The sequence below is a fragment of the Melanerpes formicivorus genome, unplaced genomic scaffold (assembly GCF_026170545.1).
Source record: "Melanerpes formicivorus ecotype bairdi unplaced genomic scaffold, bMelFor1.0.p_v2 SCAF_309, whole genome shotgun sequence".
Lineage (NCBI taxonomy): Eukaryota > Metazoa > Chordata > Aves > Piciformes > Picidae > Melanerpes > Melanerpes formicivorus.
The window spans coordinates 152,803-175,218 of NW_027142661.1; the positions used below are offsets into that span (position 1 = coordinate 152,803).

Below are 22,416 nucleotides of genomic sequence, written 5' to 3' on the forward strand. Positions count from 1 at the left end.
GGTAACTGTGACACATTGGCAATGGAGTCAGCACAGCTCTCTTTGAGTGAACTTCTTCCTTCCAGTGCTAGAGGCTTTCTTGGAAAGAGCCAGCAGGCACCGGAGGGACACCCATCTGAGAGAGGTCACCTGCACTGGCACAAGCAGGGGAGGTCAGCAGATCCAATCTGCTGATGATGTGGCATTATTCTGGATGCTGGGGATGAATCCTGGAGCTGCAGGAGGAGGAGTCTCAGAGCCTGACCAACTTGGCAGTACAACGATGCAGGCAGGCAGCGTCAGGGAGGTGACACCCGCAGGGAAACCAGGCTGAGCCCTGCGTCTGAAGTGATGTGCTGTGAGAGCAGGAGCTCTGACAGGCAGTGGCAGCAGCCCCTCAGTGCTCAGCAGAGCTCAAAACTGCAAAACCTCTCTGCCAAAGCTGATAGGAAGGGTTAGGAAAAGGTAGAGATGACATCAGAGGGGACACTAATCCCCAGTCAGTACTGGCCTGTGTGTGGTCCCTGTCCCCTCATCCTGAGGGCACAGCAGATCTGGAAAATGTGCAGGAAAGGGTGACAGGGAAATCAAAAGCTTCTGCACATGGCATGTGTGATGCAGCAGGGCTCTTTGCCACGGCACAGACACAGCTGGGGGCGCAGCAGAGGGACCTGCGTGGCTGCAGGAGGGTGGAGAGAGATGGCACAGCAGGGGGCAGCAGGAGGAGCTGGCCTGGTGCACAGCAGCCCTGCCCACCATGGGCCACCACAGATGCTGTGTCCAGAGCACCTCTACATACAGAGACTGGCACAAGGAGCCTTACAAACATCTCGTGCCCAGGAGAAATGCCCCAGGAGTGCCTCAAAGGCCAAGCAGTGGGTGAGAAGGGACAGCAGCTGCCCAGGTGCAGGACACTGCTCCCAGCTCTGTCATGCAGGCAGCATTCTGTCATCTGGGAAGCCATTCCCAGGCTGGAAGCATCCTTCCTGCAGCAGCCCCTCGTCTGCACACCGAGCACATCCCCCACCAGCTACAGCACTTAGGAGCCTGCAAACTTCCAGGTATCCCAGCTCCCACCAGGCTGCAAGGAGGTGGCATGGAGCAGCCATGCCTGCCCATCCCAGCTCACTGCCAGGTGCCCTGGGGAAGGGCAGGGAGCAGGCTGGCATGGAAGGGATGCTGTGCACAAGATGTGTCCTGGGCTGTATCAAAAGCAGTGAGAGCAGCAGGACTAGGGAGGGGATTCTGCTCCTATGCTCTGCTGGTGCCCCCAGCACAAGAAGGACCTGGAGCTGCTGGAGAGGCTCCAGAGGAGGCCACCAGGATGAGCAGAGGCTGCAGAACCTCCCCTGTGGGGCCAGGCTGGGAGAGTTGGGGCTGTGCAGCCTGGAGAAGAGAAGGCTGCAGGCAGAGCTCAGAGCAGCCTCCCAGGAGCTGAAGGGCTGCAGGAGAGCTGGGGAGGGACTCTGGAGAAGGGCTGGGAGGGACAGGCTGAGGGCCAATGGCTTTGAGCTGGGAGAGGGGAGACTGAGAGTGGAGAGGAGGAAGAAATTGTTGTCAGTGAGGCTGGGGAGAGACTGGCACAGGTTGCCCAGGGAGGCTGTGGCTGCCTCCTGCCTGGAGGTGCTGAGGGCCAGGCTGGATGAGGCCCTGAGCAGCCTGTGCTGGTGGGAGGTGTCCCTGCCCATGGCAGGGGGCTGGAGCTGGCTGAGCTCTGAGCTCCCTTCCAACCCAACCCATTCCCTGAAGTCTATGAGTTCTATGAATTTTCAAAGATGCTCTGCAGCCACATCTCACCCCAGGCAGCCACAGTGAACTGCAGATGTGCAAGGGCCAATGAGAAGCAACAAGCTGGGGGGAAAGCAAGGAGGAATATGGAGAACATGAGCCCACAGCACCGCCCACGTCTGGTGTGACACATTGCCCCTTGCACTCGCCAGGTCCCAGGGCATTGCTGCATCAGCACCAGCATGGGGGGCACAGACCCAGGGCTGGGCAGGAAATGAGGCAGAGGCAGTTCTTGCAGACGCTGCTAGCAGTTCCCCAGCCCTGCTGCCACAAGCAATGCAGTGCAGTGACTGATGGCTGGAAGCCCTGCAGGCCGACCAGCAGGACAGACAGACACAGCCTGCTGACAGACAGCTGCCAGCCCTGAGTGCCAGCCACAGCCATGCTGAGCACCTGCACTGCCTGCACTGCCTGTGCTGCCTGCTCTGCCTGTGCTGCCTGCTCTGCCTGCACTGCCTCTACTGCTTGCACTGCCTGCACTGCCACTGCTGCCTGCACTGCCTGTGCTGCCTCTGCTGCTTGCACTGCCTGCACTGCCTGTGCTGCCTGCATTGCCTCTGCTGCCTGCTCTGCCTGCACTGCTTCTGCTGCCTGTGCTGCCTGCACTGCCTCTGCTGCCTGCACTGCTTCTGCTGCCTGTGCTGCCTGCACTGCCTCTGCTGCCTCTGCTGCTTGCGCTGCCTGCACTGCCTGTGCTGCCTGCATTGCCTCTGCTGCCAGCCCTCTGCACGTCCGCGGCCCTGAGTGTCAGAACTGCTCCCTGCTGCGATCTGTTATCTCATTAACGCTTGATGAGGTGTGGAGAGCTGTGGGCAACTTCATTTCCACAAATCCAGGCGCAGAGGCTCTGGAAGGGGGCCAGCAAGAGAGCTGGGTGACAGCTCACAGGAAAAATGGCTCCAGGACTGAGACACAGAGGGTGAGAAATGGCTTCTTCCACCAGCTGGGCCAGGGCTGGGCATGAGGGAAACGGCCAAACAGGCACTGTCTAAACCATTTGATGTTTGGTGGTTTTTTTTCCTGTAGAATCATTTTGCATGGGCTCCAGCCCTGGACAGCTGAAGCTGCTCTCAGTGCCCATGGGGACAAGCCACAGGAGCTCACTGCAGCTGCCTGTAGCAGGCTCGTGGCACAGAAGCCTCTGGGCAGACACCAGCTCAGGGGCCACAGCTACATTCACCTTGTGCAGATCCCATGGCCTCATCAAGCCACCCCCTTTCACGTTCAGCCCAGCCAGGCTGAGGCTTTCAGGGCTCCAACCAGAGCACAGATTCAACCCTTTCAATCCAGTGGGGGCAGCAGGGAGGAACATCTGCTTCTGCAGGGTGTTATCTGCCCCTACCAGGCTGCTTGACCCTGCAGTGTCCTGGTGGGATCAGATGCCTGAATTCCTCCCCTGAAGGAACAAAGGAAGTGAGACCAGCTGGCAGAGCAGAGCCCTGAACTGGATAGCAAGTGGTGAAGTGGAATTGATTGGAGCTGCCTGCACTCATCGATCTGAGGCAGAGCAAACTAAGGAGCTGGAGCATTTGTAGCTCAATCAGAGCCACACGCTGGCTGCAGGCCTGTGCTCTGGGGGTGGCAGGGGCCCTGTGTGCTCCAGGAACCTGGTAATGGTGGCTTTGATTAATCCAGCTGCAATGGCCACACAGCTGAGTCCTTCTCCAGCCAGACCTTCTCTAGCTTGACATGGCTTAGGGGGTGTTAACAACTCCTGGCACCCTGCTTAGATCTCTTAATAGAGCTGTCATCGACCATCAGGGAGGTAGGCACCACAGGCAAGAGCAGAACAGGGGCTGTTCCCCCCCACAAAATTGCTTTTGCCACCGACCCTGTCCTGTGTCTCCCAAAGGGATGGGAGGTAGAAAATGAATGGAGAGGCGAGCTACACCTGGAGCAGTGAGGGCTGGCAACATGGGGCTGCCTTATTTTCTGCCCACTCAGCATCACAAAGAAGGGTTAGAGGTGGCTGCCTGCAGGCCATAAATCCCTGCTGCAGGAGGCTCCTGCTCACGGCGCAGCAGAGGCAGAGCTGGGGCTGGCAGCTGGAATGAGGCAGGGCACACTCGTGGCAGCAAGACATACTTGTGGCAGCAGGGCCCTGGGGAGTGTTTCTGTCACATCCCATCTCCAGCTGGATGCTGGACCCAGATGGAAAGGGCTCAAGAGGCTGCTCCAGACTTTGTGATCCCTCGAGGGTGGACAGGACAGCTCTGGTGAGTCCCTGCTCCATGCATCTTGGGGACTATTTTCCTTGATCTCTGAATGCAGGCAAGCAGATCCTGAAACACAACCAAGCAGTCTGTTGCCTGCCCTACGTGCAGGGCAAACTGAAAGCTGTCCTTTGAAACCTGGGCTTCAGAAGAACCAGGACCATCCCATGCACTGCTGGGAGCTCATAAAGCCTGCCAAGAGCATCACAGCTGAACATTCATGTCAAGAAATGCTTCAGTCCTTCTCCTTCAGCCCTTGGTGCACATCTCATGAGGGGGGACTACAAGAAAGCCAGGAATGGACTTTTGACAAGAGCTGAGAGTGATAGAATGAGAGGGAACAGCTGCAAGCCTAAGGGGGACAGACTGAGACTGGAGAGTAGGAAGAAATTCTTGATAGTGAAGGTGAGGAGACACTGGCACAGGTTACCCAGGGAGGCTGTGGCTGCCTCCTCCCTGGAGGTGCCCAAGACCAGGCTAGATGAGGATTGAGCAATCTGTGCTGGTGGGAGGTGTCTCTGCCCATGGCAGGGGGTTTGAGCTGGGTGAGCTTTAAGGTCTCTTCCAACCCAACCCATTCTAGGAATATATGAGCTAGAAGAAGCTGGGGAGGTGGATGGTGGGCACAGCCATGTCAGGTTGCTTGCAACTGTCTCCCATCTCAGAGGTGCTGTCCTTCACCCCTCAAATTCAGCCTAAACCTTCAGCTCCAGAATTATCCCAGCCTCAGGACACCTCCCTGGCCTGCCCTTGCTTCTGCATCCTCAGGACACCTTCCTGGCCTGCCCTTGCTTCTGCATCCTCAGGACACCTCCCTGGCCTGCCCTTGCTCCTGCATCCTGTAGGTATAGGAAGATGGGATCCTGGCCTAGGTGATGTTAGCTCAGTGGACCTGTTCTGGTTTCCTTAGGAAGGAAGGTGGACTTCAAGCAGCAGAGCACTGGCAAGCTGAAATTATGCCCTCTAAATGCCCAGAGATGATGGTGCTGGCCTTGACAGCTCACAGTGGTGTCCTGCAGCGCTGGCATCCATCCTACATCCCCTGGCATCAGCCATGCTCCTGGTGCTGCTTTAGGGATCCAAGACCAAGAGAGGAGGTGGTGGGGATCACTGTGCCTCCCACCTGCCTCCCTGAGACAGGAAAAGGAGGCCAGGGGCTATCCCCAGTGATAGGACAGCTGGAGAGGTCAGGCAAAGGGCAGAGGAGCTGAGACAGCCATGTAGTGATGAATGGCTCCTGTCCCAGTGCCAGCTGAAGATTTATCTTTGTGCCACAGAGTGGCAACATCTAGGCCTGGCTGTGCTGGTTCCACATTGCAGGCACCTTCACAATCCTCTTGAACACAACTCACAAGCATCATAAGGCTCGGGGGAAAGCCACCAAGGGACAGAGCAGCATGGGAAGAACAGAGGCACCAGCCTGGAGCCAGCATTCTGCCCAGGTGCTAAGCAGAGCCCGAAGGGATCAGGTCACCAGTACAGATAGAGCCAAGGAACCATAGAACTGCTGGGGTTGGAAGAGACCTTTGAAATCATTAAGTCCAACCACTCACCTGGAGCTCACAATTCCACCAGTACTGCTCAGTTGCTACCACTAAAATCCCTCAGCACCACATCCGTGAGTTCTTTAAGTCCCTCCAGGGATGGGGACCCCTAATGCCCCCAGAAACTCAACCCTATGCCTCCATGCTGTGTGAACACCCTAGCAGGTCTGAACCACCCAGGCCAGAGCAGCAGCAGCTCGTGGATAAACCCATGGAATAAAGGGCTGCTGGGGCCCTGACAACCTGCCCTGACTTCATTAGGAGTGGTCACATCCAAATCCTGCTGGGAAAGGCAGCCTGTGGGTAGGGAGCTCTGCCACCACCACCAGTGATGGGTGGCAGCAGCTTCATGCCTCCTCTTCTGCACCCATGGGGCCCCTGCCACTTATCTTCATGTGCACTTGCCACCTCCTGCTCACTTCCATGTTTGGCCACCTCCTCCTTATCGCTGCAGTGTTTATCTCGGCCATGCCAGTCTCAGCAGTTGAGGTCATTGTTATTCTGCTGGCTTCCAGAAACATCTGCTGAGCAGCCAAAGCACAGTCCCTCTGCCTGCTCCAAGCAGTGCCTGGCATGGACCCACACAAACATGAGGACACACAGAGGACCTCCTGCCAGTGATGCTGCACCCACTTGAGGTTCAGCACAAGGACACAGCTGGTGACAGCCTTAGCCATAGATGAGCAAGAGCAGTGTTCATCCCTCTCACAGGACTTGAGGGGACTGGGATCCTTGAAGGGTGGACAAGGGAAGGAGAAGAGCAGCACTGCAAAAGGAGGGCAGTACCAAAACCCACACAGACACCCACAGTCATCCACAGGTGCCAGTGAGTGCCAGCTCCACCATCTCCTGGTCAGCCAGGCCTGATGTTGTGGGGGGCATCTCCATTGTGAAAGTTCCCACCCCTGCTGAAGGAGCAGCACACCAGTGCCCAGGAGCAGCCAGCAGCAAAGAGGCTGAGGGAAGAAAGAGGTGGGCACAGACAAAGGGAGGACACAAAAGGTCATTTCTTCTTCATCCACCACTCTGCGCTCTTCTGGGTTGGGTATGAGCAAGATGAGCTTGGGGTGGCAGAAGCAATTACTTCACAGAGCAATCAAGGTGCACAGAGCCTTCCTCTGGCTTGTCCTGAGCCTCAGGAAGACTCAGCTTTAGCACTCACCAGCTGTAGCTGATGCACCAGGACAGAGCTGGAGCAGGGACAGACCCTGCCCAGCACAGCTTGCAAGAGACCTCTGCCTCTTCCCAGCCCTCCTCACATGCAAACAGAACAGGCAGAGGTGCACACAGGTGGTGCTGAGATGAGGTTTCTGTGCGCAGCTCAGAGGGATGAGTCATCTGCGCCACTGGAGCGCCTTGAAGTGCCACGGCTGCTCCAAAAATATTCTACAAAGAACTCCTTTTGATCGCAGGTGTCTCGAATTCTTTGCATATCTGTGAAAAGAAAAGAGCCTTTGACATGCTGAGTGCTGTGAAATCAGCAGCAGCAAACAGTCGTCAACCACCGAGGGGATTCGGCAGGAAGGAACAGCAGCCCGGCACAGACTGGTGCCAGCCCCAAATCCTCCTCTCCTTGGGCACCAGCCCGGTGCCGTTAATGCCACTGTAAAGAGAAACTTTGTTCCCTGAGACGCAGCCATGGGGGTGAGAAGTGGGATTGCAGCTGGGGGCGTGGGGACACGGTGACAGTTGGGCTGTGAAGTGTGGCAGCAAGAGTTGAGTGGGGTCAGGCTAGGACAGGGAGCAGGGACAGCGTCAGGGTCACAGCCTGCAGCTGAGCAACGCCAGAGAGAGAGGCTCAGGGTGCGGAGTGGGGTTAGAGAGGGGTACAGCCGCGGCCGGGGTGAGACAGCCGGGAGGTGCAATCAGAGGTGGGGATCGGGTCAGGCAGGCCAGGGTGCGGAACGTGGGGCAGCGAGAGGCCCAAGGGTCACAGTCCCTGGCTCGGGCCTAAGTGGGAAACAGAGGTGGGAGTCCCAGCCGGGGCAGAGCCGAGTTCAGCTAACTGCCCCGCACCGAGCCGAGCCCCGCGGTGAGGGAGAGACTGCGGCCGCCGTGCGCCCCGCACCGCCATTGTGACGCGGCTCGGGGCGGGGCGAAACGCGGCCGGCCCCGCCCCGCCGCCCGCCGCTAACAGCTGCCGCGACCAGCTTTGCGCACGGAGCCCCGGTAGCGCGCCGTGATCGTATAGTGGTTAGTACTCTGCGTTGTGGCCGCAGCAACCTCGGTTCGAATCCGAGTCACGGCATCGCCCCGCGGTACCACGGCACACGGGCTCCTCTTTTGACCCAAACACACCTAAACGTTTTGCCTCACCCCGGACGCCGCCTGGACGCCGCTGCGGCTGCCCCTGGGGGCTTCACCCCGGCACAACGCTGCCCGCTTCCATTTTCCTGCCTCGCACCAGGGCGCAGGGCTGTGAGGCCTCCCGGGCCCGCTCCCAGCCCGGGGTGGCTGAGCGAGCAGCAACGGCGGGATAGGAAATTGAATGGAACTAAATAAAGTGAAATAAAACATTAAAAAATAAAATCATTTTATAAGGTAAAATGAAAAAAAAAAAAAAAAAAGAAAAGGAATAAAATAAAGTAAAATAAAGCATTAAAAAAATAAAATAATTTTAAAAGGTAAAATAAATAAAAAAGGAATAAAATAAAAAGGAATAAAATAAGAAGGAATAAAATAAAATAAAATAAAATAGGAATAAAATAAAATTAAATTAAAAAGGAACAAAACAAAATAAAACAAAATTAAATTAAATTAAATTAAATCAAATTAAATTGGAATAAAACAAAATAAAATAAAATAAAACAAAACAAAATAAAATAAAATATAAAGTAAATTAAACCACTGCAGAACGATAAAGGGAAATTAAGAAAGACAAAAGAAGAGAGGAAAAGGAAAAAAAAAAAGGATAGCAAAGATAAAAGAGACAGAAAGAGGGGGGAAAGGAAAAGGGAATAGTAACTTATTATTAAGAACAGGGAAGGAAAGAAAGGATAAGAAAAATATAAAGTAAAGAGAGAATAATGAAATGAAAGAAGAAAGGGAAAAAATAATAATGAAGTGAATTTAAATGAGGTGATATTAAAATAAAAGGAGAGGAAGAAGAGGAAGAACCCAAAGGCGCCCGGGTGCGAGGCGGGAAAATGGAAGCGGGCAGCGTTGTGCCGGGGTGAAGCCCCCAGGGGGAAGCCGCAGCGGCGTCCAGGCGGCGTCCGGGGTGAGGCAAAATGTTTAGGTGTGTTTGGGTCAAAAGAGGAGCCCGTGTGCCGTGGTACCGCGGGGCGATGCCGTGACTCGGATTCGAACCGAGGTTGCTGCGGCCACAACGCAGAGTACTAACCACTATACGATCACGGCGCGCTACCGGGGCTCCGTGCGCAGAGCTGGTCGCGGCGGCTGTTAGCTGCGAGCGGGGGGGGCGGGGCGGGCTACGTTCTGCCTCTCGTGGGTGTTGCGGTGGGGCAGTCCTGGAGGAGTCCCGGGCTCGGCCCGGCCCTGTACAAGTCACGAACCCGGTTTTACTCCCGGTCTGCTGCGCACCAGTGCTGCGGGCAGGTGCCGAGCGCCCTCGCCAGCACCAGGCTCGAATGTCGGTGGTGTCAGCTCCGGCCCGGGCAAAGCCCGCGGGTGGAAGGTCCTGCCCGAACGAGAGCAGCACCGGGAGCGTGCCCCGCAGGGCCCTCCGTGCTGTGCGAACCCCCGAGCGCCCCGCGCAGGCGATGTCTGAACCCATCTCTGCCCATCCCTGGTGCCCTGACCCCCTGGCATTCCCGCAGCCCCTTCACCCTGCCTGTGCCCAGCCCCAGCAGGGAGACCCCAGCTGTGTGCGCGCCCGTGGGGGTCGCACAGCCCCCCGCAGGGCCTGGCTGGAAGGGCGCCGCTGGCCGCGCCCCGTTCCGTCCATCCCACTCCGCTCAGGGGCTGGTGCCCCAGCTTTGCCCTGCCGCAGCCTCAGCCTGTGTCCGGCTCCCATCCGGGGCAGCCCTGACAGGGGTGGGGTAAAGTTGGATTTCTGCTTTCAGTGCCTTCCCCGAGGCCTTTTCCAGCGGGGGGTGAAACTGGCCCGGGCAAACTTCTTTTTGGCAGCATGGTGCCTGGCACGGTGCCCCAACGGGCTCCCTGTGTGCCCTCGTGGCCACCCGGATGTGAGCCCTGGGAGAGGCTGGGGTGCCCTGGCTCCGTGGTGCCAAGCCCAGCTCTTTGGACCGAGCTGTTAATCGGTAACTGGGGTGTGAGGCCAGGAGCTGTGTGGCCAGCTGGGCTGGCAGGTGAGTGTGGGAGCCAGTGGGCACCAGGGTGGGGGCAGACGTGGGGCACAGGGAGGGTGTGAGGCACGAGGACACAGGGGGTGTTAAGGCATGGGGTGTAAGGACACAGGGGTGTGAGGGCATGGGGCATAGGGACAGGATGACACAAGACATGAGGACATGGGGGTGTGAGGGCATGGGGCACAGGGACAGGAGGGTATGGAGCACAAGGACATGGGGGTGTGAGGGCGTGGTGCACAGGGATGTGATGGTATGGGGCACAAGGACATGGGGGGTGAGGGCATGTGGCACAGGGACAGGAGGGTATGGGGCACAAGGATATGGGGGTGTGAGGGCGTGGTGCACAGGGATGTGATGGTATGGGGCACAAGGACATGGGGGGTGAGGGCGTGGTGCACAGGGATGTGATGGTATGGGGCACAAGGACATGGGGGTGTGAGGGCGTGGTGCACAGGGATGTGATGGTATGGGGCACAAGGACATGGGGTGTGAGGGCGTGGTGCACAGGGATGTGATGGTATGGGGCACAAGGACATGGGGGTGTGAGGGTGTGGTGCACAGGGATGTGATGGTATGTGGCACAAGGACATGGGGGCTGAGGGCATGGGGCACAGGGATGAGGGGACATGTTGGGGACACCCACCTGCTGCCCCACTGATGACTGAGTGTCCATGCCCAGCCCTGAAGGGCAGGGCAGCCCTTGAGTCTTCACCAAAAGCAGATGAGCCACATGGCAGGGGCTGGCACTGGGGGTAGGCACAGAGGTGAGGTCAGGCCAGAGGTCCTGGAGAGCACTGCCTCTGAGAGGGGTGTGGAGCCACGAGCCCCGGCAGGGTCCCAGAGCCCTGAGAGGTTCTGGAGTGGTCTCTGAGTACCAGAGGGGTCCAGAAGGGTCTCAGGGGAATGTCCCTGAAATGGGAGAGGGCCTGGGGCAGGAGGGTCCTCCTGATCCCTGCCAGAGCCCTGAGGACTCCCTGAGTGCTGTGGGACACTCGGCATGCTGGGGACCCTGGAGGAGGTCTGGGGTCCTGGGCCCTGCCCTGCTGCAAAGGAGTCATGAGCTCAGGGACATGCTGGGGGACAGCATGCTTCAGTGGTCCTCTTGGTGGCTCTGCTGGCCTGTGGAGCCCACTGCCACCCTCCACTGCCATGAGGGTCTCCACAGCTCCTTACCTCCAGCTGTTCCTCTGGGGGCTGGGTGGCTCCCTCTGCACATTCATTGCCATGCTCTGGGAAGCAGCTCAGACCTTGCTGTCTCCACCTTCTCTGTGCAGACCTCTACGCCTCCCCTCCACAACAAGGACAGCTCCTTACTCCCTCTGGCCTCACAGAAGAGCTCCTAAAGTCAGCCACTGCCTCTCCTGCCCAGCCCTCATCCTTCTCCAGGTAGTGGAGCCAGGAGAGTGTCTGAATGAGATGCTCCCAGTGCTCCTGCATGGCCCTGGTTCTGGCTTTCCTGGAGTGGTTCTCCCAGTAGGAGCCTCCTTTTGGGGACCAGGTTTCATGTGGTTACCACCTGCCCCTACCCTCACTGCTGCACTGTGCCGGCTGGCAGCATGGAAGGACCTTCTTCCTTCTCCTTGGCTGCACCAAGGGCTCTCCATGAGGGCTGCAGCCACCATCATCCAGTGCAGAATTCCACCTGCATCAGGGTTCATGGAACCCAGTGCCACTGCCACCAACTTGGAGGAGGAGCAGCAGCTCTGCCTGCTGCATCTAATCCTCTCTTGCAATTCCTTGGAAGAGCAAAGGTCTTCCCAGAGCTACAGGAGACAAGCCCCATGGCTTGAGGGCCCTGTGGGATGGTCTCCTGATGTGCTGGTGCAGGGGCTGCTCTGATGTCCTGCTCCACAGGGTGTTCTCCTCTTGGAGACCCAAGAGCTTGGGCCTTTGTCCTCCCCAGATGTGAGCCTGCCTTTGCCTCCTCAGGTGCTGCTGGCCCACCCCAGCGCTGTTTCTGTAGCACACTGAAGCTGTGGCACTGCTGGAGATGGAAGCAAACCAGATAACCCTGGAGAGCTTTGAGAAGGGCACAGAGAACCCAGCTTTCAGCTGCACCGTGAGTCAGCCCTTCCCCTCCTCACTGCTGTCACAGCTGCTCGGGGGGTTCCAGCTGAGGATCTTTTCCAGGGGGAGGAGAGACTCAGCGAGGAACATGATGGTCCGTGTGGGGAGAGGAGAGAAGAGGGGCAAGGGCAGCTCTCCTGCTGCAGGTAGGATAAGGCCTGGATGCCTGTGCAGGGTGTTTGCAGGGGTCAAGAGCAGGGCTGCAAGCCTGGGGCCGGTGATTCTCCAAAACCAAAGCTGAGCTGGGAGCAGAGCAGGGGGCAGTGCCTGGTGGCTCTGTCTGGCTTTGTAGGGTGGCAGCAGCAGGTCTCTGTCCCCATAGCAGCCACCCAGAGCAAGCCTCCAGCTCAGGTGTGGGAGCATGCAATGGGATCTGCCCTGGCATAATGGGCACAGCACACCCAGACCACCCAGCTGCTGCCACAGGTGCCCTTGGGAGGCAGGGCCATGAGCTGGTCTGTGGAGTTGGGCTGAGCTGCTGCTCTCCTGTCTCTGGCATGTGCCTGTCCCCAGGAGGGTCCTGCAGCCGGCGACCAGGGCCAAGCGCTTCTGCAAGGCTCATGCCAAGATGCTGAAGAGAATCATGCTGGGGCTTCTTGGAGTAGGTGAGGACTTCCTGGCACTGAGAACCCATCTCACAGCCCTTTGGCTGGCTGTGTCCCCAGCCTCCAAGCACTGGGCATGGCCACCCATGTGGAGGCTTTACCTGCTTGCACCGGCCCCACTGCCTGCCCCTCTTCATACCACCTCTGCTGTCTGTCATTGTCCTCTCCTTCTTCATCTACCCAGAGGGTTTGCTGTGCCTCTTCTACTTGCCCCATGTGTCCCCAGACAGCTGAGGTGCTGTCACCAGTGAGCCTGGCTGCTGGGGTGGTGCTAAGTCCTCTTCATGCACAGATGGGAGCCTCAAGGATGGCCAGAGAAGGACATTTAAAGGAAATAAACCTCGTTGTTGGCCCCAGTTAGTTATGAATCTGTGATCAGAGACTCACAAACTGCATTGGGTTGGAAGGGACCTCAGAGGTCATGGTGTCCAACCCCCTGCAGGCAGCAGGACAGCTCCAGCTGGAGCAGGCTGCCCAGGGACACAGCTAGGCTGAGCTTGAATGTCTCCAGGGACAGAGCCTCAAACACCTCCCTGGGCAGCCTGTGCCAGTGTCTCCCCCTCCCTCACTGTGCACAACTCCCTCCTGATGTCCAACCTAACTCTGCCCTGCTCCAGTTCCAAACCATTGTCCCTGATCCTGTCCCCACAGCCTCTTCTGATCAGACCCTCCCCAGCTTTCCTGTAGGTCCCCTTCAGGTACTGGAAGACTGCTCTAAGGTCTCCCTGGAGCCCCAACTCTCCCAGCCTGTCCCCATAGGGGAGGTTCTCCAGCCCCCTGCTCTTCTTGGTGGCCCTCAGTCCTACAGCCCTGATGTCTCTGCCCCTCCATGTGCCTCCTCCAGGCTACCTCTGCTACTTCATTGCTGCCTGCTGGCTCAACTTCCAGCGAGCCCTCCCCTTGGTCATCATGACTGCTGTGGTTGCCTTCTTCACCTGCTGGAGCCTCTTCAAGAAGTTCTGTGGGGCAAAGGTCTTGCTGCTGCTGAGGCCTGTTTGGAAATGCCTCCAGAAGGGCTGGCCGTGGCTCAGATGGTGAGTCAGGGACGGGCAGGGCCAGGGCCCTCCCAGCACCAGGTCCCACCTCCTGTGGCTGCATTGCCTGCGTGCCCCAGCGACACTGCTGCGGGCACTGCCCTCCTGCCACTAGGGCACCTCGTGGGTGGTGAGGCATGGACCAGCCTGGGGACCAATTCAAAGCCACAGCAGAGATGTGGTGATGGCTACTGGCATCACCCGTGTCCCAGCTCAGATTTCTTTGTTTGCGTGGACCTCCTGCTGCCACCTCCTGCACAGTCAGTTCCTGCCCTTCGTGGGCTCCTCTCCCCATGGCTTCATCCTGTCTGTGACAGCCTGGGACTTCCTCTGCAGGCTCCTGTGGGCAGCTCTCCTGGGGGGCCTGATTGCCTGGCTGGTGCTGGACACCTCCAAAAACCCAGAGCAGCTCATCTCCTTGGCTGGCTTCTGCTTCCTGGTGCTGTTCCTGTTTGCCTTCTCCGAGCACCACAGCGCGGTAGGTGTTCCAGGTGCTCCCCTCACAGGAGGTGCTCCCTTCCCACTGGCATCCCCTGATGGCCCTTTGCTGGAGCTCCCTGGAAGAAGCAGAAGCCCAGCAGGTTTCCTGGACGGAGTGGGTCCCAGCTGGTTGGGTGGGTGAAGCCTCAAAGCCACCTCACTGCTCTCCTTCCCACTGCTCACCCCAAGGCTCCCCATTGGTTCCTCCATCTTGGTTTCTACCATGTCCCTCAGTGGGTCAGATCCAGAAACCCAGCACCAGCCCCACACTGAGCTTCAGGTGTCTGTGGATGGAGGGTGGGCCTGAGCCACCCTAAGGGTGCCCTGGATGGCTTGGGCAGAAGTGACTGAAGTGCCCAGCTTGCTGCAGTGCTGTGGGTAACTCTCCACCTGCCTCCTCCAGAGGCTTGGTGACCAAGCAGCTCTGCTCTCCTGGGCCTGTACTGCCAGCTAAAGCAGCAGCAGATCTCTGGCTAAACCTGGCAGGCTGTGTTCCACTAGCCTGGTCCCAAGTCCCACCAGCTTCCTCTGTGGGCTCCTCCTCCATGCTGGTATCCTGTGACCCTCACCCTGGGCACAGTGGCTGCCATGGGCAGCTGGGGAAGGGAGCTAGGAAGGGAAGGTTCTGTAGGCTTTGCTCATGTCTCAGCATTGCTCTCTGCTCTGCTCATGGTCCTCAGGTGTCCTGGAGAGCTGTTCTGTGGGGTCTTGGCTTGGAGTTCTTGTTTGGAATCTTTGTGCTGCGAACCACCCCTGGCATCCAAGCTTTTCGGTGGCTGGGTAACCAAATCCAGGTACTGCACCTGCCCACCCCAGCCATGCTTGCAGCCTCCACCCCCCCCCACCATGGCATCATCCAGAAGAGCTGAGGGCAGCATGGGGAAGAGAAGCTGCTGGGGCTGGACACTCACAGACAGTTTAGTTTGTGGCTGGAGCAAAGCCACCAGCTCTTTTGTGGGGTCCTGCAGAGACCCTTCAGTGTGGTCTCCCTTGCAGGCTGGAGGAGTGCCCCATGGCTTGGAGACAGCCACCAGTGTCCCCAGCTGACGTCTCAGGGCCGTTGTCTGGGGGCACAGACCCCTGCTAAGCAGCAGAGAGATGTCAGGGCAAGAGCTAGTGGAGAGCTCCATCCTACCCTGTACCTTCTCCCCTTGCAGTACTTCCTGGACTACACCACAGCTGGCTCTGGCTTTGTCTTCGGGAACTCACTCATTGCAGAAGTCTTTGCCTTCCAGGTCAGCCTGGGCAGTGGGGAGTGGGGAGTGGGAGGCAGGGCCAGGTTTTCACCTGGGCTGGCTGCCTTGCTGGGTCCTTGGAGAGCATGGAGCTAACCACAGCCAAGTTTGCTGCACCACAGCTCAACCAGCTCAAGGATGGGTCTGCTGCAGCTTTGTGCCCACCTCCAGCTCTCCTGAGTGCCAGGGGGTGTTTGCACTGGTTCCTGTCCCTCTCACCAGCCTGGCTCACTTTTGTGGCTCCCCAACAGCATGGACTGGCTGTGCAGTACCACACCTGGCCCAGAGGAGCTTGAGTCCCAAGTGGACTTGGATGTGGTGTTGCTCAGCCCTGCCTTAACTCTGTGCCTTGGTGCCTGCTTGCAGACTCTGCCCATCATTGTCTTCTTCAGCTGTGTGATGTCCATCCTCTACTACCTGGGTGTCATGCAGTGGATCATTGTTAAGGTGGGGGTCTCACAGCTGCCTTGGGGGGTGCTGGAATGGAGAGGAAGCTGATGGCTCTGTGACTGCTGTGATCAGCTGAAGGATGTCCCAGGAAGAGGCAGGGTTCTGATTTGGGTGATTTGTCCTGCACCAAGGGACACATACACACCCCTCCCCGCCTCCCCCACACCTGCTGAGAAAGCCCAACCCTGGAGCGGCTGCTGCCCGCCCTGGGGGCAGTCCCGAGACCCCCTCCGTGCAGCTTCAGGGTCAGGCAGTGCCTGCTGCGGGGGGCAAGGCGCCCGAGGTCCTGCTGAACGCGGTGTCTGCGTCCTTCCCCAGATCTCCTGGCTGCTTCAGGTCTCCATGGGCACCACTTCCACGGAGACCCTCAGTGTGGCAGGGAACATTTTCGTGGGACAGGTAAGGCCCCGAGCGGGAGATGCAGCTCCCCGGCGCCGCCGCCGAGCCCGGCCCGCAGGAAGGCTGCGCCGGCTGCCGCGGGCGGTGCGGGGCGCGGCTGAGCGCAGCTCTGTGCCCGGCAGACGGAGGCGCCGCTGCTGGTGCGGCCGTACCTGGAGGACATGACGCGCTCGGAGCTGCACGCAGTGATGACCGGCGGCTTCTCCACCATCGCGGGCAGCGTCATGGGCGCCTACATCTCCTTCGGGGTCAGTCTGCCCCTGCTGCCCGGCGGCGCCTGCCCTCGGCGAGCAGCAGTGCCTGCCGTGAGCAGGGGGAGAGCAGAGCCCCCCGTGCCCAGCTCACCTCTGCCCTCGGCGAGCAGCACTCCCTGCCGTGAGCAGGGGGAGAGCAGAGCCCCCCGTGCCCAGCTCACCTCTGCCCTCAGGGAGCAGCACTCCCTGCCATGAGCAGGGGGAGAGCAGAGCCCCCCCGTGCCCAGCTCACCTCTGCCCTCAGGGAGCAGCAGTGCCTGCCGTGAGCAGGGGGAGAGCAGAGCCCCCCGTGCCCAGCTCACCTCTGCCCTCGGCGAGCAGCAGTGCCTGCCGTGAGCAGGGGGAGAGCAGAGCCCCCCGTGCCCAGCTCACCTCTGCCCTCGGCGAGCAGCAGTCCCTGCCGTGAGCAGGGTGAGAGCAGAGCCCCCCGTGCCCAGCTCACCTCTGCCCTCGGCGAGCAGCAGTGCCTGCCGTGAGCAGCGGGAGAGCAGAGCCCCCCGTGCCCAGCTCACCTCTGCCCTCAGGGAGCAGCACTCCCTGCCATGAGCAGGGGGAGAGCAGAGCCCCCCGTGCCCAGCTCACCTCTGCCCTCAGGGAGCAGCAGTCCCTGTCGTGAGCAGGGTGAGAGCAGAGCCCCCCGTGCCCAGCTCACCTCTGCCCTCGGCGAGCAGCACTCCCTGCCGTGAGCAGGGGGAGAGCAGAGCCCCCCGTGCCCAGCTCACCTCTGCTGGCCTGGCCGGAAGGTCAGAGCCCTGCCAGGGCCCAGGGGCAGCTGTGGCACCCTTGCTGCGTATCCTTGCCCAGCCAGCAGGGCCAGGCTGCCTCACTGAATAACTTAGCCTGGGGGGGGGACCCTCTGGGGGGCTCTGATTCCCCCTCCTGCCCAAAGGAGCAGATGGCAGAGGCTGAGCTCGGGGCCTTGTCCAGATTGGTGGTGAACATCTTCATAGATGGAGGTCTCCCCACACCTCTCTGGTCCACCCCACAGGTTCCTTGGGCACAGGGAACAATTTTTTTCCATATATCCAACTGGAATTCCTCCACTGAACCTGCCCCACCACGGGGCACCTCTGGGCAGCATCCTCCTGCCAACCTTGTTAAAGCAGCTGAGAGCAGCAGCTGCAGCCCCCCCCCGCCCCCTCTGCTCCCAGCTGAACAGGGCTCCTCCAGCACCACCTCAGTGCTCCTTTGCCCCAAGACCCCTGGGGATGCCCTCTCCAGTCCCTCATCACCCCAGACCTGGACAGGGTGTCCAGATGAGGCCTCATCAGTGCTCTGTAATGGGGCCTAAACCTTCCCCTCGATCTGCTGGCTGAGCTCCTGCAATTTAAACATTAATTAGCCTCCTTAAACGAGGAGCCAAGGGTGAAAGGCCAGAGAAATTAGATGTTGCAGGGGAGGGGTGAGGCTGGGGGCTTGGCTCTTCATCAGCAGGTAGAAGTTCAGGATGTTGCACAACCTATGGCTCTGATACTGATAAAAAGGGACAAGGAAGGGACAAGGCTGCTCAGGATGAGGTCAAACAGCAGGGCAGATCAGCATCTCTGAGGCTGCAGTCGCTGCAGCTCCTGCCAGGAGTGCCAGGGCCAGCGGAGATGGGAAAAGCAGAGACATTCTTCCCACCCTGAGCAAATGGGCAGCCCTGAACTGCTCTGATGCCAGCTGGGGGAGGGGGGGAATACCCTCGGGTGGGATGCCATGGGGCACAGCTTGGCACAGAGGTGCCTAAGCCCGGGGTGTGTGTTGCAGATAGATGCAGCGTCGCTGATCGCAGCCTCAGTGATGGCTGCGCCCTGCGCCCTCGCCATGTCCAAACTCATCTACCCTGAGGTGGAAGAGTCCAAGTTCAAGGCCAAGGAAAGTGTCCAGCTCTCCAAAGGGTGAGTGAGCAGAGAACTGGGGACAGCATCCAGCTCTGCAGAGGGTGAGTGAGCAGAGCACTGGGGACAGCATCCAGCTCTTCAGAGGTGAGTGAGCAGAGGACTGGGGACAGCATCCAGCTCTGCAGAGGGTGAGTGAGCAGAGGGCTGGGGACAGCATCCAGCTCTGCAGAGGGTGAGTGAGCAGAGGACTGGGGACAGCATCCAGCTCTGCAGAGGGTGAGTGAGCAGAGGGCTGGGGACAGCATCCAGCTCTGCAGAGGGTGAGTGAGCAGAGGGCTGGGGACAGCATCCAGCTCTGCAGAGGGTGAGTGAGCAGAGGACTGGGGACAGCATCCAGCTCTTCAGAGGGTGAGTGAGCAGAGGGCTTGGGACAGCATCCAGCTCTTCAGAGGGTGAGTGAGCAGAGGGCTTGGGACAGCATCCAGCTCTTCAGAGGTGAGTGAGCAGAGCACTGGGGACAGCATCCAGCTCTGCAGAGGGTGAGTGAGCAGAGGGCTGGGGACAGCGTTCAGCTCTGCAGAGGGTGAGTGAGCAGAGGACTGGGGACAGCATCCAGCTCTCCAGAGGTGAGTGAGCAGAGGACTGGGGACAGCATCCAGCTCTGCAGAGGGTGAGTGAGCAGAGGGCTGGGGACAGCATTGAGCCCTGCAGAGGGTGAGTGAGCAGAGGGCTGGGGACAGCATCCAGGGCTGGGGACAGCATCCAGCTCTGCAGAGGGTGAGTGAGCAGAGGGCTGGGGACAGCATTGAGCCCTGCAGAGGGTGAGTGAGCAGAGGGCTGGGGACAGCATCCAGCTCTGCAGAGGGTGAGTGAGCAGAGGGCTGAGCAGAAGCTGTGGGGCAAACTGAGGACACGAGTGTACATTGCAAGTGGCCCAAGGCTGGGAGAGCCTCTGGTGTGCAGACACCCAGGGAGTGAGAGCTGTCCAGTCACAGGAGCCCACTGGGGTCTTGCCCGTGCAGGGAGGAGCAGAACGTTCTGGAAGCTGCAAGCAACGGGGCAGCCGCCTCAGTGGGGCTGGTGGCCAACATCGCAGCCAACCTCATTGCCTTCCTGGCAGTGCTGGAGTTCATCAACGCTGCCCTGCGCTGGCTCGGAGAGATGGTGGACATCGAGGGCCTCTCCTTCCAGGTAACCCCCAGGGCAGCCCTCTGGGCTGGGCTGCCGAGATCCTGCGTCCCCCACCCACCCTCCCCCATTCTCCACTTTCTCAGCAGGCTGCAGTGCCCTTTGCTGGGTGCTTGGCAAATGCTGCCCGCGGGTGCCCAGGCCCGGGGCTGTGGGGCAGCTCTGAGCTGCTCCCTCCTGGGATGCTTTTTGCAGGTGATCTGCTCCTATGTCCTCATGCCCGTGGCCTTTCTGATGGGGGCAGACTGGGCAGACTCCCCGGTGGTGGCTGAGCTCCTGGGCATCAAGATCTTCCTGAACGAGTTTGTGGCGTACCAGCGCCTGGCAGAGTACAAGAAGAACCGGCTGGCAGGGCTGCCTGAGTGGGATGGCAGCCACAAGCAGTGGATATCTGTGAGGGGCACTGCCGCCCTGCCGGGCACAGGGCAGGGCTGGCCTCAGCGGAACGGGGGTCCCGGCCAGGCAGGGCTGTGACGGGCAGGCGGGGGGATGATGGTGCTGGGGTGGGGGGCACCTGTGCCCAACTAGGCTTCACCACCTGCTGTGTTTGAGGGCATCCTGAAGGAGTCGAAGCCCCTTTCCGTGTGTGCTGCCCCCTGCAGGGCAGCTCATGGTGCCACAGGGCTGCCTGTCCCCCCCCCACCCCGGCCCAGCCTCTCCCCAGGGGCAGGCTGCCTGCCACCTGCAACCCAAACCCAGCTGAAGAAGAAAGGACAGGGGTGGGGCCCTCCTCTCAGTCATGGCTGGCTGGGCTGGGGTCTAGTGCACAGTGCTCAGCTCCAGGTGCTCTGGGCCTGCTGCTGGCTGGGGGTGACCATCCTGTGCCACTGTGCCCCTCCAGGAACGAGCTGAGAGCATCACCACCTTCGCCCTCTGCGGCTTCGCCAACCTCAGCTCCATCGGCATCATGCTGGGAGGCCTGGGTGAGTGCCCCCACAGCCTGGGTGCATGGGCACCATGCAGTGGGATCCTGGGCACAGGGAGCAGAAGCTCAGCAGGGGCAGGAGGAATTTGCTGCCCTTCTTCCTGCAAGGCTGGCCTCTGCCAGCAAACAGATAAGGAACTGGCTGGGTGTGAGGTGATGGTGACGAGTCTGCACTGCACCCATGGGCAGGAGCACCTGTGTGCCCTACAAGCCCAGGTGCCACCCAGCCATGGGGCAAAGAGCAGGGACTCCAGTGCTGAGAGCCCTGAGGACTCTGGTTGATCACCCATGGGTGCAGGGTGAGCATGGCACAGGAGAGGCAGAGAGCAGGCTGGAGATGGGCTGGCATCACCACGTCCCTGTGGTAGGGGTGGGCAGGGCACCGCGTGGCAGAGCCGAGCAGGGACCTGGGTCACACCCCTGCCCCATCCCCAGGCTGGGGAAGAGCAGAGCAAGGACCTGACTGCTGGTGTCCCTTCCCTGCAGGCTCCATGGTCCCCCAGCGCAGGGGTGTCATTGCCTCCCTCGTGCTGCGTGCCCTCCTCACCGGCATCTGCGTCTCCATGCTCAACGCCTGCCTGGCAGGTACGGCCCTGCCCACCGCCACTGGGGCCAGAGGGACTGGGGAGGGACAGGCAAAAGGCTGAAGCCCCCTCAAGTGCACCTGCAGGGCTGGGGACGGCTGCAGGGCTGGGGACGGCTGCAGGACTGGGGACAGCTGCAGGGCTGGGGACGGCTGCAGGGCTGGGGACGGCTGCAGGGCTGGGGACGGCTGCAGGGCTGGGGACAGCTGCAGGGCTGGGGACGGCTGCAGGGCTGGGGACGGCTGCAGGGCTGGGGACGGCTGCAGGGCTGGGGACGGCTGCAGGGCTGGGGACAGCTGCAGGGCTGGGGACGGCTGCAGGGCTGGGGACGGCTGCAGGACTGGGGACAGCTGCAGGGCTGGGGACAGCTGCAGGACTGGGGACAGCTGCAGGGCTGGGGACGGCTGCAGGGCTGGGGACAGCTGCAGGGCTGGGGACGGCTGCAGGGCTGGGGATGGCTGGCGTGGCCTGGCCTCCCCGTGGCTCTGCCAGGGCCTCCAAACCCTTTGCTCTCCCTTTGTGGCTTTGCCAAGAGCTGCCCAAGCCCAAAACTCTGCTGGGGCCCTCACCCCCACCTGGACTCACCTGGGGACACGGCCAGGGCAGCTTTTGGGGCACAGCAAGGAGCTCCCTTGGGGCACTGCTGCAGCCATCTTGGGGGTGAGGGGCATGGGGCCTGCAAGCACAGTGCCAGGCACAGCACTTGCACTCAGGCATAGCTGAGGTGTGGGAATTGGCAGCAGGGGTGGGGTACAGGATGTGGAAGCATGCTCAGGGGATGGGATCTGTGTGCATGGTCCTCAAGAACCCCAACCAGACCTTGTCCCCAAGGTCTCCTTCATGTGCCAACGGAGGTGGGTGACTGTGTGACCTTCTTCAGCACTGCCAACACCACCTCCCCCAGCTACACCCTGTACACCTGCTGCCAGGAGCTCTTTGCCAGGTGGGTGTGAAGGGCCCTAGACCCATTTGGGGCCCCAGGGGCTGGGCAGCAGCTTGCCCTGACCATGCTTTGTCTCCTGCCAGCTCGGTGCTGGAGAACGGGACCCTGTCCTTCACGGGTCCCTGGGCTGGCGTGGCACAGGCTGTGCTGCACCTGGCACAGTGCTGTGGGTCCTACAACCACTCCTCCTGCATGGGGATGATCTAGAAGGATGCAAGAAGCTGCCTGCTGGGAGCACCAAGGTCTGGCCCCAAAGGGAGCAAAGCAGCCCTGGCAGAGACCTGTGTGCTTGGTCTGCTCTGCTCCAGCGACGGGGGACAGCAGCAGGCACCCTGCAAGCAGCACACTCAGGTGCTGGCCCTGTGGTACATGGGAACTGCTCCCAAATAAACCCTGGGACTCCCCAGGTGATGCTCTCGCCCACCTTTAGGGGTGGTTGTCAGGATGAAGGTGCCAGGCTTTGTGGTGGTGCTGCCCAGTGACAGGACAAGAACCAACGGGTAAGGCTGGAACCCAGGAGGTTCCTCACCATCAGGAGAAACTTCTTTGTTGTGAGGGTGCTGAGGCCTGGAGCAGGCTGCCCAGAGAGGTTGTGGAGTCTCTTCTAGACAGGTTCAAACCCCTCCTGGCTCTT

At 60.0% G+C, this 22,416-nt stretch overlaps 1 protein-coding gene and 2 non-coding genes across 3 annotated transcripts; 2 read left to right on the top strand and 1 right to left on the bottom strand.

Moving 5' to 3' along the window:
- Positions 1-7,700: 7,700 nt before the first annotated feature.
- TRNAH-GUG (transfer RNA histidin (anticodon GUG)) lies at positions 7,701-7,772 on the top strand. The gene has a single exon. It is a non-coding gene; the product is annotated as a tRNA-His (tRNA).
- Positions 7,773-8,812: 1,040 nt separating this feature from the next.
- Positions 8,813-8,884, bottom strand: TRNAH-GUG (transfer RNA histidin (anticodon GUG)). Its single transcript has one exon. It is a non-coding gene; the product is annotated as a tRNA-His (tRNA).
- Positions 8,885-9,538: 654 nt separating this feature from the next.
- Positions 9,539-22,227, top strand: LOC137459009 (sodium/nucleoside cotransporter 2-like). The gene is made up of 19 exons (XM_068170275.1): positions 9,539-9,795; positions 11,070-11,181; positions 11,725-11,854; positions 11,926-12,008; positions 12,376-12,467; positions 13,312-13,501; positions 13,838-13,979; positions 14,662-14,775; positions 15,139-15,216; positions 15,583-15,663; positions 15,985-16,065; positions 16,188-16,313; positions 18,069-18,199; positions 19,165-19,333; positions 19,526-19,723; positions 20,172-20,253; positions 20,742-20,840; positions 21,671-21,782; positions 21,866-22,227. Exons 3-19 carry the CDS (start codon positions 11,786-11,788, stop codon positions 21,987-21,989), a joined length of 1,971 nt encoding a protein of 656 aa, XP_068026376.1. The 5' UTR covers positions 9,539-9,795; positions 11,070-11,181; positions 11,725-11,785; the 3' UTR covers positions 21,990-22,227.
- Positions 22,228-22,416: the final 189 nt, after the last annotated feature.